This window comes from Oncorhynchus mykiss, chromosome 13 (genome assembly GCF_013265735.2).
Source record: "Oncorhynchus mykiss isolate Arlee chromosome 13, USDA_OmykA_1.1, whole genome shotgun sequence".
Lineage (NCBI taxonomy): Eukaryota > Metazoa > Chordata > Actinopteri > Salmoniformes > Salmonidae > Oncorhynchus > Oncorhynchus mykiss.
In genome coordinates, this window is record NC_048577.1 from 53010304 (window position 1) to 53025085 (window position 14782).

General features: G+C 46.7%; 1 protein-coding gene across 2 annotated transcripts in view; it reads left to right on the plus strand.

Annotated features, from left to right (window-relative positions):
• Positions 1 to 14782, plus strand: part of LOC110539012 (voltage-dependent T-type calcium channel subunit alpha-1I-like) — a 139043-nt gene that overhangs the window by 102408 nt on the left and 21853 nt on the right. For both annotated transcript variants that reach the window (XM_036941471.1, XM_036941470.1), the window contains exons 28-30: positions 10477 to 10555; positions 11186 to 11307; positions 12432 to 12860. In XM_036941471.1, coding sequence (XP_036797366.1) covers positions 10477 to 10555; positions 11186 to 11307; positions 12432 to 12860 — 630 coding nt within the window. The remainder of the gene's footprint in view (positions 1 to 10476; positions 10556 to 11185; positions 11308 to 12431; positions 12861 to 14782) is intronic.

The window sequence follows — 14782 nt, forward strand, 5'->3', positions numbered from 1 at the left end:
TCTCCTCTCCTCCGCTGCTATCGATCCCTGTCTCATTAACACAGGACCCTGGGTCGTCTCCCCAAGGGCATCAGGCAAGTAATTAACACCAAGGTGATTAAAGAGGTGTGTGTGTGTGTTTGTATCCTTAAATGTGTGTGTGTGTGTGTGTGTGTGTGTGTGTGTGTGTGTGTGTGTGATGAGAGGAGACAATCAGTCTGCTATAGTTACATCTTGAGAAGGAGGTGAAAAATCACCTGCCAGGGTAGTGTTACACACTGTCAAGACTGAGAGTAATGGTGTTCCATGGAGAAGCCCCTGACAGATGTTAGCTAGCTAGCTGAAGGTAACACTCAAACACATTATGACCGACACCATCTCTTATCAAAGAATCTGCCTAAAATGTGTCACATTACCCAACTAGAATCAGCCATTATCTAACATTATCCCATTTCTCCCCAACTGAGCTAAAATGGCTACCATCTGCTGTTCACTAGATGGTAGTGGTGTCGTTCAGTCACATCACATCACCACTAAAGCCAGTTGTTTTCTCTCCTCCAGGGGCTGGGTGATAAACTTCAGATATAGCCTATGTCAGTAGGCAACGCTGCGTGAATATCACCATTTCTGCTTTCTAAAAGCTAATTACGAGTGCTCACAGCGACATCTTGTACCATTCTCTTAGCTACTAATTTTTTTTATCCCAGTGATGTTTTTTTCTCCAGAAAATACAGACTTCCTTAAAACTAGTCCCTTGGCCGGGAGAGATTAGCTATCCCCTCACACTATCCCCTCGCTAGCTAACATTAGCATTGGGGACCAAAACACAGTAAAAGTGAATGGATCCTGGCTAGCATAGCATGCTCTTAGCTACGTGCACAGATCAAAGTAAATTCAAGACTCACTTATCACTGACCCAGGTTTCACCCGACATAAATTCACCCTTTGTTTGTCTCTTCCTTGCTTGGATCACCCCTCATAGAATCATGTCATTAAGAATCACAGATCATTAAATTGATCTCAATGGAATAGTGCTATTATCAGAGGTGCTTAAATCATCCCCAGTAGTGTGAGATCTACACTCCCTGGTAGATACATCACTAATCAACTGTGACACAGGTAGCTGGGGAGAGCTTGCATTAGTTCTGGCCCAAAGGGAACTCGGTATCATACTGAGACAGTCTGACGAGAGACTGAGACTGACAGTATGACAAACAAAGTCTGGATCTAAAGTGCTTTAGAGATTTTTATAGAACTGTTACGTCACTACATAATTTCTACTTAAGTTAGACATTGCTGACCTGGGGCATGTTCAGTAGACCCAAACGGGAGAAAACCTTTTGAAATGGAGGTATTACCACCTGAGCTTGTCCACTAAGAACACACACTTTCCTTTGTTTGTTTCAAAAACTTTACCGGACGTTCAGTACCTGCTGAACACAACCTTGGTCTCTAACCCTCACTAAACACTCCTATCTTAATAAACCTGGGTCGTGTTCTTCTATGAAAAACAGCTTCACATCTGTGACTGTTTGTCTTGTGATTTGTTAGCCTGGTAGAGGCTAGATCAGGCTAGATCTGGATAGAGCAGGCTAGATCTGGATAGAGCAGACTAGATCAGGCTTTTTGGTATTTTTGGTATTTCATTAGGATCCCCATTAGCTGTTGAGAAAGCAGCAGCTACTCTTCCTGGGTCCACACAAAACATGGAACATGACATAATACAGAACATTAATGGACTAAAACAACTCAAGGACAGAACTACATTAAAACAATGTAAAGGCACACATAGCCTAGTGTAACGGTTTTCTTCGTGAGAAGGAGAGTCGGACCAAAATGCGGCGTGTAGATTGCGATCCATGTTTATTGTGACTATAGCAACATGAATCCAAATACAAACAGTGCAAAATAATAAACGTAATGAAAACCGAAACAGCCTAAACTGGTGCAAACTAACACTAAGGACAATCACCCACGACAAACTCAAAGAATATGGCTGCCTAAATATGGTTCCCAATCAGAGACAACGATAAACACCTGCCTCTGATTGAGAACCACTTCAGACAGCCATAGACTTAGCTAGAACACCCCACTAGCTACAATCCCCACACATACACACCACATACAAAAACCCATGCCACACCCTGGCCTGACCAAATAAATAAAGATAAACACAAAATACTTTGACCAGGGTGTGACAGAACCCCCCCCCTAAGGTGCGGACTCCCGAACGCACCTCAAAACAATAGGGAGGGTCCGGGTGGGCGTCTGTCCATGGTGGCGGCTCCGGTGCGGGACGTGGACCCCACTCAATCAATGTCTTAGTCCCTTCTCCTCGCGTCCCTGGATAGTCCACCCTCGCCGCCGACCATGGCCTAGTAGTCCTCACCCAGAACCCCACTGGACTGAGGAGCAGATCGGGACTGAGGGGCAGCTCGGGACTGAGGCAGCTCGGGACTGAGGGGAAGCTCAGGAGTGAGAGGAAGCTCAGGAGTGAGAGGAAGCTCAGGCAGGTTGATGAATCTACCTGGCTGGCTGGTGGTTTCGGCAGATCCTGGCTGACTGGCAGATCTGGAAGAGTCTGGTCGACTGGCAGATCTTGAAGAGTCTGGTCGACTGGCAGATCTTGAAGAGTCTGGTCGACTGGCAGATCTGGAAGAGTCTGGTCGACTGGCAGATCTGGAAGAGTCTGGTCGACTGGCAGATCTGGAAGAGTCTGGTCGACTGGCAGATCTGGAAGAGTCTGGTCGACTGGCAGATCTGGAAGAGTCTGGTCGACTGGCAGATCTGGAAGAGTCTGGTCGACTGGCGGATCTGGAAGATTCTGGTCGACTGGCGGATCTGGAAGATTCTGGTCGACTGGCGGATCTGGAAGATTCTGGTCGACTGGCAGATCTGGAAGAGTCTGGTCGACTGGCAGATCTGGAAGAGTCTGGTCGACTGGCAGATCTGGGAGAGTCTGGTCGACTGGCAGATCTGGAAGAGTCTGGTCGACTGGCAGATCTGGAAGAGTCTGGTCGACTGGCAGCTCTGGCTGCTCCATGCTGACTGGCTGCTCCATGCTGACTGGCAGCTCTGGCTGCTCCATGCTGACTGGCTGCTCCATGCTGACTGGCTGCTCTGGCTGCTCCATGCTGACTGGCTGCTCCATGCTGACTGGCTGCTCCATGCTGACTGGCGGCCCTGGCTGCTCCATGCTGACTGGCGGCCCTGGCTGCTCCATGCTGACTGGCGGCCCTGGCTGCTCCATGCTGACTGGCGGCCCTGGCTGCTCCATGCTAACTGGCAGCTCTGGCGGCTCCTTGCAGACTGGCAGCTCTGGCGGCTCCTTGCAGACTGGCAGCTCTGGCGGCATCCTGCAGACAGGCAGCTCTGGCGGCTCCTTGCAGACTGGCAGCTCCTTACAGACTGGCAGCTCTATGCAGACTGGCAGCTCCTTGCAGACTGGCAGCTCCATGCTAACTGGCAGCTCTATGCTAACTGGCAGCTCTATGCTAACTGGCAGCTCTATGCTAACTGGCAGCTCTATGCTAACTGGCAGCTCTATGCTAACTGGCAGCTCTGAACAGGCGGGAGACTCCGGCAGCGCTGTAGAGAAGGAAGGCTCTAACAGCGCTAAACAGGCGGGAGACTCCGACAGCGCTGGAGAGGAGGAGGGCTCCGACAGCGCTGGACAGGCGAGGCGCACTATAGGCCTGATGCGTGGTGCTGGCACTGGTGGTACTGGGCCGAGGACACGCACAGGAAGCCTGGTGCGGGGAGCTGCTACCGGAGGGCTGGGGTGTGGAGGTGGCACAGGATGGGTTAGACCGTGAAGGCGTACTGGAGATCTTGAGAGCGGTGCTGGCACAGGACGTGCAAGGCTAGGGAGGTGCACAGGAGGCCTGGTACGTGAGACTGGCACCATCTTAACCAGCCGACTAACACGCACCTCAGGACGAGTATGGAGCGCTGACCCAGGTGCCATCAAATCCCCGACACGCTCCGTCGGGCGAATTCCATGTTTAAAACACCAACACAGCAACTCCCTCATTTCTCTCTCCTCCAATTTCCCCATTAACTCCTTCACAGTCTCTGTTTCGCTCACCTCCAACACCGGCTCTGGTCTCCTCCTTGGCTCCTCACGATAAACAGGGAGAGTTGGCTCAGGTCTGGCTCCTGACTCTGCCACACTCTCCCTGAGCCCCCCCCCAAGAAATTTTTGGGGCTGACTATGGGGCCTCCGTCCGCGCCGCCTTGCTTGCTTCGCAAACTCCATTCTCCTATATCCTTCCGCGCACTGCTCCATCGAATCCCAGGCGGGCTCCGGCACTCTCCCTGGGTCGACCGCCCACCTGTCTATCTCCTCCCAAGAAGTATAGTCCATACTGTACTCCACTTTGGGCTGTTCTTGCCTGTTGACACGCTGCTTGGTCCCTTTGTGGTGGGTGATTCTGTAACGGTTTTCTTCGTGAGAAGGAGAGTCGGACCAAAATGCGGCGTGTAGATTGCGATCCATGTTTATTGTGACTATAGCAACATGAATCCAAATACAAACAGTGCAAAATAATAAACGTAATGAAAACCGAAACAGCCTAAACTGGTGCAAACTAACACTAAGGACAATCACCCACGACAAACTCAAAGAATATGGCTGCCTAAATATGGTTCCCAATCAGAGACAACGATAAACACCTGCCTCTGATTGAGAACCACTTCAGACAGCCATAGACTTAGCTAGAACACCCCACTAGCTACAATCCCCACACATACACACCACATACAAAAACCCATGCCACACCCTGGCCTGACCAAATAAATAAAGATAAACACAAAATACTTTGACCAGGGTGTGACACCTAGATATCAATACAGACACACAAACTATCTAGGTCAAATAGGGGAGAGGCGTTGTGCCGTGAGGTGTTGCTTTATCTGTTTTTTGAAACCAGGGCAGCTTTTTTGAGCAATATGTGATGGAACAGAGTTCCATGCAATAATGGCTCTATATAATACTGTACGCTTTCTTTAATTTGTTCTGAGTTTGGGGACTGTGAAAAGACCCCAGGGGGCATGTCTGGTGGGGTACATGTGTGTGTCAGAGCTTTGTGAAATTGACTATGCAAACAATTTGGGATTTTCAACACGTTAATGTTTCTTATAAAAAATAAAAAGTTATGCAATCAGTCTCTCCTCAGCTCTTAGGCAAGAGAGACTGGCATATATGTAGTATTTTTTATCTGCCCTCTGATTACAATGAAGAGCAAGACATGCTGCTCTGTTCTGGGCTAGCTGCAGCTTAACTAGGTCTTTCCTTGCAGCACTCAACCACACGACTGGACAATCAAGATGAGACAAAACTAGAGCCTACAGAGCTTGCTTTTTGGAGTGTGGTGTCAAAAAATCAGAGCATCTCATTATTACGGACAGACCTCTCTCCATCGTTACAAGCATTCAATCTATAGGTTTTGACAATGACAGTTTACAATTTAAGGTATCGCCAAGTAATTTAGTCTCCTCAACTTGTTCAACAGCCACACCATTAGTTTCCAGGTTCAGCTGAGGTCTAGAATTTAGGGAATGATTTGTACCAAATATAATGCTCTTAGTTTTAGAGATGTTCAGGACCAGTTTATTACTGGTCACCCATTCCAAAACAGACTGTAACTCTTTGTTAGGGGTTTCGGTGACTTTATTAGCTGTGGTTGCTGATGCGTATATGGTTGAATCATCAGCATACATGGACACACATGCTTTGTTTAATGCCAGTGGCAGGTCACTGGTAAAAATAGAAAAGAGTAGAGGGCCTAGAAAGCTGCCCTGCGGTACACCACACTTTATATGTTTGACATTGGAGAAGCTTCCATTAAAGAAAACACTTTGAGTTATATTAGATAGATAGCTCTGAATCCACGAGGTTGAAAAGCCAAAACACATATGTTTTTTCAACAAAAGTATATGGTCAATAATATCAAAGGCTGCACTGAAATCTAACAGTGCAGCTCCCACAATCTTCTTATTATCAATTTCTTTCAACCAATCATCAGTCATTTGTGTCAGTGCAGTACATGTTGAGTGCCCTTCTCTAAAAGCATGCTGAAAGTCTGTTGATCATTTGTTTACAGATAAATAGTATTGTATTTGGTCAAACACCATTTTTTCCAACAGTTTGCTACTGGTCTACTGTTAGAACCAGTAAAGGCCGCTTTAACACTCTTGGGTAGCAGAATTACTTTGTTCTTCCCTCCAGGCCTGAGGACTAAGAATTTCCTCTGGGGCTCAGATTAAAGATATGACAGATAGGAGTGGGTATAGAGTCAGCTACCATCCTCGGTAGCTTTCTATCTAAGTTGTCAATGCCAGGAGGTTTGTCATTATTGATCGATAACAATCATTTCCCAACTCTCCCAAACTAACTTTACAAAATTCAAACTTGAAACGCTCTTCTTTCATTATTTGTTGTTTTTAAATGCATGAATACGATGGCTCACTGTTTGTTGTTGGCATTTCCTTCCTAAGTTTGCCCACTTTGCCAATGACATAATCATTAAAATAATTGGCAACATCAAATGGTTTTGTGATGAATAAGCCATCTGATTCGAATTGCTCTTTCTGCCCATAATTCCATTTAAAGTAAATTTACAGTAAGTCAGCCAGTCAGATGTGCAGCCAGACTTATTAGCCACTCTTTTTGCCCCATCTCTTTCAACCATACAGTTTCCTCATCAATTCATTGAGCCTTAACAGTTCTAACAGTCATTTTCGTAATAGGTGCATGTTTATCAATAATTGGAAAAAACAATTTCATAAATCCATCAAGTGCAGCGTCTGGATGCTCCTTATTAATTGCATCAGACCAACAAATATTTTTAACATCATCCTCATAAGAGTCACAGCAAAATATTTTGTATGATCTCTTATACACTATTTTAGGCCCAGTTTTTGGAATGTTGGCTTTCCTGCATATAGCCACTATATTGTGATCACTGCATCCAATGGGTACGGTTACAACTTTAGTACAAAGTTCTATAGTGTTAGTAAAAATGTGATTGATATGATCCTGGATGATCCTGTTCCTGTAGTGTTTGTAAACATCCTGGTAGGTTGATTAATAACCTGAATCAGATTACAGGCACTGGTTACAGTAATAAGCTTCCTCTTGAACGGACAGCTTGATGAAAACCAGTCAATATTCAGGTCTCCAAGAAAGCAGACCTCTCTGTTTACATCACATACACTATCATGCATTTCACACATATTATTTAGATACTGACTGTTAGCACTTGGTGGCCTATAACAACACCCCAAAAGAAAAGGCTTTAGATGTGCCAAGTGAACCTGCAACCACAACACTTCAATAACAATTGGCATAAGGTTTTCTCTAAGCATTACAGAGATGTGGCTCTGAATATATACAGCAACACCTCCCCCATAAGCATTTATGTCTCTTCTATAAATGTTATATCCTTGTATTGCTACTGCTGTATCATCAAATGAGTTATCTAAGTGAGTCTCAGAAATGGCTAATATATTAATGTTATCTGATGTTAGCAAGTTATTGATTTCATGAACCTTCAGGCGACATATATTAATATGGGCTATTTTCAGCCCTTTCCTGGGTAGCTTATCAGAGATAGACATAATACTGAAAAGAGCAAGCAAAGCTAGAGAAAAATATATACATTCAGCAGTCCATAACCAATTGGTGTGTGTGTGTGTGTGTGTGTGTGTGTGTGTGTGTGTGTGTGTGTGTGTGTGTGTGTGTGTGTGTGTGTGTGTGTGTGTGTGTGTGTGTGTGTGTGTGTGTGTGTGTGTGTGTGTGTGTGTGTGTGTGTGTGTGTGTGTGTGTGTGTGTGTGTGTGTGTGCGTGTGTGTGTGTGTGTGTGTGCATGCGTGTGTGTGTGCTGTGGGGTTGAAGCTACGAACCCATAGGCTTGGCTCTCTCATCTCTTCCAGGCGTCTGGGAAGGTGAACAATGAGCCTGTCATAGCAGATGTCAGCGATGTCCCCACGCGCTCTGACAGCTTTCATGGCTGGGATAAGTTCTTTCCTCTTCTGGCGCACAGCTTCAGGATAGACCTCGTTGAGGAAGATATATGTTCCTCTCAAGTTCTTGGCTCTTTCCAGAACAGCTACCTTGTCCTTGAACTTCAGGAACTTGACCACTATCTGGCCTGTCACCTGGGACGGTGGTGGGTTTTCCAGTCCTGTGGTCATGCTCCACCTCAATCTTCCTGTGGTCCGTCTCCAATTTCTCAGAGATCACTTCACTCACTTTGTCCTCAGACTCCGTCCAGGTCTCATGTGGAGATTCTGCAATTCCATCCGCAACTATGTTGTTCTGCCTTAATTGTCCCTCCAGAAAGTCTCATTTATCCGTCATTGTTATCATGGATTCACATAAAGAACTGATGTCCTCTCTCAACGACTTACAGATTGCTGTCATCTTGCCGTTTTCCTGTTTCAACTCATCGAGCTGACCCTGGGAAAACTGCAAATTGTTATTCAGGTCCTGGACCTCTCTGGTCAGGTCGTTCATTGTTTTACTTGTTGAATCCAACAGTATTTGGACAAAACACGTGAAGCTATTTTCTTGTTGTTGTAACAACTGCTTATACTCTTTTTGTTAGTTTAAAAGATCCTTCACGTGTGATAGAGAGACACTGTCCTCAACGGTACTCCCACAGACTTTGGTCTTTGTCATGGTAGCTAGCAACGCAGGTCCAGACAGGGCAGGTCACAGGGAGGTGACAACAACAAACAGCAGGGATCTAGACAGCCATGAACCCGGAACCATCTGCGGTCCCAGCCACAATGGCTAACCACATCGCGGGCTGCTTTCAAGCCCTCAAGAAAACCCAGCTAAGCCAGCTGCTACGCAAAATGCTACTCATACCCATCCTTGGTCGGCAGGATCACTGGACAGAGACTAGCAGTCCCAGCAACTGATGCCAACTGTGTTGCGGGTTCTGAAAGTTGGATTTCTACTAAGAACTTGCCAATACACTTTCAAAACAACAAACTTTTCAAAACAACAAAACGGAACTCTCCCTCTTTCCGCGTTCAACCGGAAGTGATGTGTAGTGTGTCTCTTATTGCTAGATCAAACCAGAGCAGACTAGATCAGGCCAGAACAGGCTAGAGCAGGCCAGAACAGGCTAGATCAGGCAAGAACAGGCTAGATCAGGCCAGAGCAAACTAGAGCAGGCCAGAGTAGACTAGATCAGAACAGACTAGAGCAGGCCAGAACAGACTGGAGTAGGCCAAAACAGGCTAGATCAGGCCAGAACAGACTAGAGCAGGCCAGAACAGGCTAGATCAGGCCAGAACAGACTAGAGCAGGCCAGAACAGACTAGATCAGGCCAGAACAGGCTAGAGCAGGCCAGAGCAGACTAGATCAGGCCAGAACAGACTAGATCAGGCCAGAACAGACTAGAGCAGGCCATAACAGACTAGAGCAGGCCAGAACAGACTAGATCAGGCCAGAACAGACTAGATCAGGCCAGTAGAGTCTCCTCCCCCAGGGTACCAGACCAGACAGAGCTGTGTGCTGGCTGCTGTGACATTGGCTCTGTAAGGTTACATCTCACTAATGGGATTGTGTTTTCTGAGCATATTTACTACATAACCTCTTTATGCAGTACCATTCAGCAGACAGAGAGGGATCTACTGCTGTGTGTCCTGGGTGGCTTCCAACTACACAGTCACAATAACAGAGTAAGGTTACGCACACTGACAACTTTTCCAATTCTCTCCTCAGGCTCCTCTTGAGGATTCTGATACGATGTAGGACTTGGGCTTTGGTCGTGCACCACATGTCCAGCTTTCACTTCTCTTTTTTTGGTAGCAGGCCTGCCCAAGCGAAAGGCAGAACAACTAGCAAATTATGCCTCTACTGAGGATTCTGATAAGGTAGAGGCTGTGCCACAACATGGATGCTGGGACCAATAGGTTTTGTTGCTTGGTAAAAGGCAAGGCCAAAACACCCGCTGTTCTTTCAGTGGGATGCAATGTTTAGAATGTTTGCCTTAAAAATGTATGATTATGTGCCTCCAGGGCATTTCAGACGGCTGATTGAGGATCTTTTTACAGAAAAATGTGTTTGTTTTCTATGACTGTGTTATTTATCTTTGTTTTGCTTTTCGTACTGTATTTGATGTGTATATTTTTGTCACTACGGTGTTCATCTGTATTTTAAAAACAACAACATTTTCACCTTTATTTAACTAGGCAAGTCAGTGGACAGCCTACACCAGCCAAACCCGGATGACACTGGGCCAATTGTGCGCCGCCCTATGAGACTCCCAATCACAGCCGGTTGTGATACAGCCTGGATTTGAACCAGAGTGTCTGCACTGAGATGTAGTGCCTTAGACCACTCTGCCACTTGGGAGCACAAAATTGCTCTGTAAAAGAGACCTTGGACTCAGCATGACTCCCTGTCAAAATAACGGTTCAATACAAAAAAGAATGTAGAGCAGAAACAGTTCCTAATACTGTTCCTATGTGTGTTTCAGGTGGGGAACCTGGGCCTGCTCTTCATGCTCCTGTTCTTCATCTACGCAGCACTGGGGGTTGAGCTGTTTGGAGAACTGGGTGAGTTGGTAGTGATGGGCTGGAACAAAACCCTGCATACCCAATGGCGCGCCACATTCAGAGTTGTACATATCCAATCCTGTTAGATTACAGAGCCAAGACAGAGTTAAAAAGGGACTTGTAGTGAAGTATCTGGACGCAGCCAGAACCAAGAAGTATCAAGGAGACTAGGCAGGAGAACAATAACACATCAGCTAGGCCTGTTTTCAAACTGTCACACTCTCTCTATGGACTCTAGTCAGGTCTGCTGGAGGTCATCTCTCATCCCATCAGTTTTGAGCAAAGGATTAGAGCCAAATGCAACTGTAGTAAGGAGAGAGATTTGTAAACAATCAGCCAAGACAGCTTTAAGACCCGGAGCAAACAACCACGTCTGCTGTTGTTGGTTGTTGGTTTCTAAGAGGACTGAACAGATAAATGTTCTCTATATAAACTGTTATTTTCTCTTCATGCATCTTTATCTCTCCCTCTGTCCCTTCGTCTATCCCCCTGTTCCCCCCCTCTCTGTATCTATCTTTCTCTATTTGTTTCTCTCTCCCCTTATCTCTCACTCTCTCTTACCTCCCCATCCCTCCCTCCCCCATGTCTCCCTCCCCCATACCTCCCTCCCTCCCTACTCTCCTCTCCCAGTGTGTAACGAGGACTACCCATGTGAGGGGATGAGCCGCCATGCTACCTTTGAGAACTTTGGCATGGCCTTCCTCACTCTGTTCCAGGTCTCCACTGGGGACAACTGGAATGGGATCATGAAGGTATGGATGGACTTCTACATGGTGTTCTATGGAGTGTTTATTACAATAAATGAGATAGTTGATCATCTGATACTTTAACCCAAAATGACTTGGATTACCATGTTTCAATGTGTTGCTATTTGGGTTGTATTATTCAGTTCTCATTTTGATGTCTGTGGTTGGTATTTGGTGCCTGGCTTCTTAGCTGCAGAGAAGTTTCAGAGTAATTACAAGCCCTGTGGCCCTAAGGGCAGACCCCAAGCCTATGTCCTGCTGCTTAGGAAGACCATTCCAATCCTCGTCTCCTTGAGCGCTACCATAACCAGACCTGTCACAGCTCTGTATATCCTCCTTTAAATAGGGGAATGTGTCCCACTCCCATTTCACAGTCGTCGCCCCCCCCCCCCCCCCCCCCCCCCCCACGCTCAACGCATTATGGAGTGTGACAGGGGCGAACCGTAAAAACACCTCAGTGGTTTGTAGAGGTGCGGGTGAGGATCACAGCCGCTACCTCTCAGCTGAAGCGGTGAACTGTAATCACCTCTCTTAGATTACTACTGATGAGACCTTGTGAGCTTTCACTGCCTTTTACCTGGAGATGTGTTGGATGCAAACTGTCTGGAACGAGGGAGGGGGAAGAGAGAACGAGAGTGAATCACCACTGTGCTGACTAGAGAGAGGGGAGGGAGGGATAGAGGGAGGAAGAAGAGGGGAGAGGGGAAGAAGGAAACACTTGAGACTACACAGTGAAAAGGTCAAAACAAATGAGAGAGAACAGACTAGAATCAGCTCATGTCTGGATGTCTTACAGTTAATGTATGACAGGTCAATTTGCTCACAAAAGTCTTACATTGATATCTTTGTTTCAAGTTGGAAAGCTTAACTCTTGTTCATGAAGCTGTTCATTAGAACGTGTTGTTTCTGTATAGTCCCGTATAGTCCTGTGTAGCTCAGATGGTTGTGGGTTCGATTCCCACGGACGACCAGTACGAAAAAGTATTAAAATCTATGCACTCACTAATGTAAGTCGCTCTGCATAAGAGCTTCTGCTAAATGACGTGAATGTAATAATGTCTTAGCAGGACTTCATGGCTTGACCTAACAGACTGCTCCTCCTCACTCCCACCTTCCCTCCCCCTCCCTAGGACACGTTGAGGGAGTGCCCTCCGGACTACGGGCCTGACTACTCCTGCAACCCCAGCCTGCAGTTCATCTCTCCCATGTACTTTGTGTCCTTTGTGTTGACGGCCCAGTTCGTCCTGATTAACGTGGTGGTGGCGGTGTTGATGAAGCACCTGGACGACTCCAACAAGGAGGCCAAGGAGGAGGCGGAGATGGACGCTGAGATTGAGCTGGAGCTGGCCACGGGGGCCCTATGCTGCATGGGGCCGGAGGGAGTCTGTGCAGGAGGGAAAAAAGGGGGAGGAGCAGGGGGAGGAGGTGGAGGAGGAGTGGATAGAGGGATGGGAGTCCCAGGCAGTTCCTCCGGGGGGAATATACATCATCACGTGGCAACGACGCATCCAGGAACACTGCAAGATCCGAACAATCGTGATCCCTACTCTCCTGCACAGGTGAGATGGATGGATGAATATATTTCTGTCCGTATGGGTCTGTCTGTTTCTGTCTATTTGACTTTCTATTTGATATTATAGGAATTACACATATAAACAGTCTGACACACCCGTGTGTAGTGCATAGACGTAAGGTTGAGGTCATTATGACAGGGAGAGAGAGGACAAGAACAAGAAAAGACAGAGGAGACAGAAAGATAATCAGAGACATTTAGTCTCCTTCCCGTTCTGACATCCTCAGTGTTTTAGACTGACAGCCCATCAGTCCTGTTTAACTCAGTTTGTCTGCTGGTTCACTCAACCTTTCATAATGTAATACAAAAGGAGCCAGGGACGATACGAAGAGACAGCGAGAGAGAGATGGGGGAGAGAGAGAGAGAGAGAGAGAGAGAGAGATGGAGAGAGAGAGAGATGGTGAGAGAGAGACGGGGGAGGAGAGAGAGAGAGAGAGAGAGAGAGATGGGGAGAGAGAGACAGGGGGAGGAGAGAGAGAGAGAGAGAGATGGGGAGAGAGAGACAGGGGGGAGGAGAGAGAGAGAGAGACACAGAGAGAGAGAGGGATAGAGAGAGACAGACAGAGAGAGAGAGAGAGAGACAGAGAGAGAGAGAGAGAGAGAGAGAGAGAGAGAGACAGATAGAGAGAGAGATCTTGTCAGCCCGGGTATTCAAATAACAGACATAATCTCTGAACAGGTCATAATGTAGATTCAGTACAATGTCACCGTGACCCATAGTGTGTCTCAAATGGCACCCTATTCCCAATATAGTGCACTACTTTAACCAGGGAATTTGGGTGCCATTTGGGACGTACACTAGAACATGGCCGTGGCCCAGACTACTGCAGAAAAACACAGCTACTCTCATTCAGGGTTCTGTTATTGGTTTCTACAGATGAAAACATCTCGAAGGGGTTTGGATATTATTCCTGGTACCCCTGAAATAGATGCTGATGAAAGAACAATGTGATTTTAGGGAGTTGAAGGGAGAGGGACATTGAAATAAATTTTCATCTAGCTGCACCTTTCACTGTGAATTTGCCTGGCGCTCTCCATCGCCATGGCAACCCTTGCTGTCAGTTTTCTGTGGCGAGGTAGACGAGCAAACACACACTGCACTGTGCATTTTATCACCTTTTCAATTCAAACTCAGGACTTCCGATATTAACCCGTCAGTGTGCAACACACAAACACAAAGCCCTGGAAGACATAAACACGAACAAGCACACACACAGTGAGATTACTAAAAACCTATTCATAATGTAATGGCAAACACAAACAAACACACACACACACGGATGACTCACCGGCTGCCTGCTACGATCTGTTCTACCTTTACAGAACTAAACTTGGCTTTACTGAGGAGCCATTTTTAGCTTTATGTTGGCTGACAGAATAACTTAATAAGAGGGAGGGAGGGAGGGAGGGAGGGAGCTTCTTTGGTCTGCTCTCCTCTCCCCTGGGTGATGTAATCAATTTATTCACTCACAACAGCTACAATTGTGTGTGTGTGTGTGTGTGTGTGTGTGTGTGTGTGTGTGTGTGTGTGTGTGTGTGTGTGTGTGTGTGTGTGTGTGTGTGTGTGTGTGTGTGTGTGTGTGTGTGTGTGTGTGTGTGTGTGTGTGTGTGTGTGGAGGCAGGAATTATTGAGAAAACACACAGAGGAAAATAGAAAGGAGAGTGAGCGACCTGAGGGGGAGGGAAAGGTGGAGAGAGAGAGAAGTAAAGAGGAAAGGTGGAGAGAGAGAGAAGTAAAGAGGAAAGGTGGAGAGAGAGAGAAGTAAAGAGGAAAGGTGGAGAGAGAGAGAAGTAAAGAGGAAAGGTGGAGAGAGAGAGAAGTAAAGAGGAAAGGTGGAGAGAGAGAGAAGTAAAGAGGAGAGGTGGAGAGAGAGAGAAGTAAAGAGGAAAGGTGGAGAGAGAGAGAAG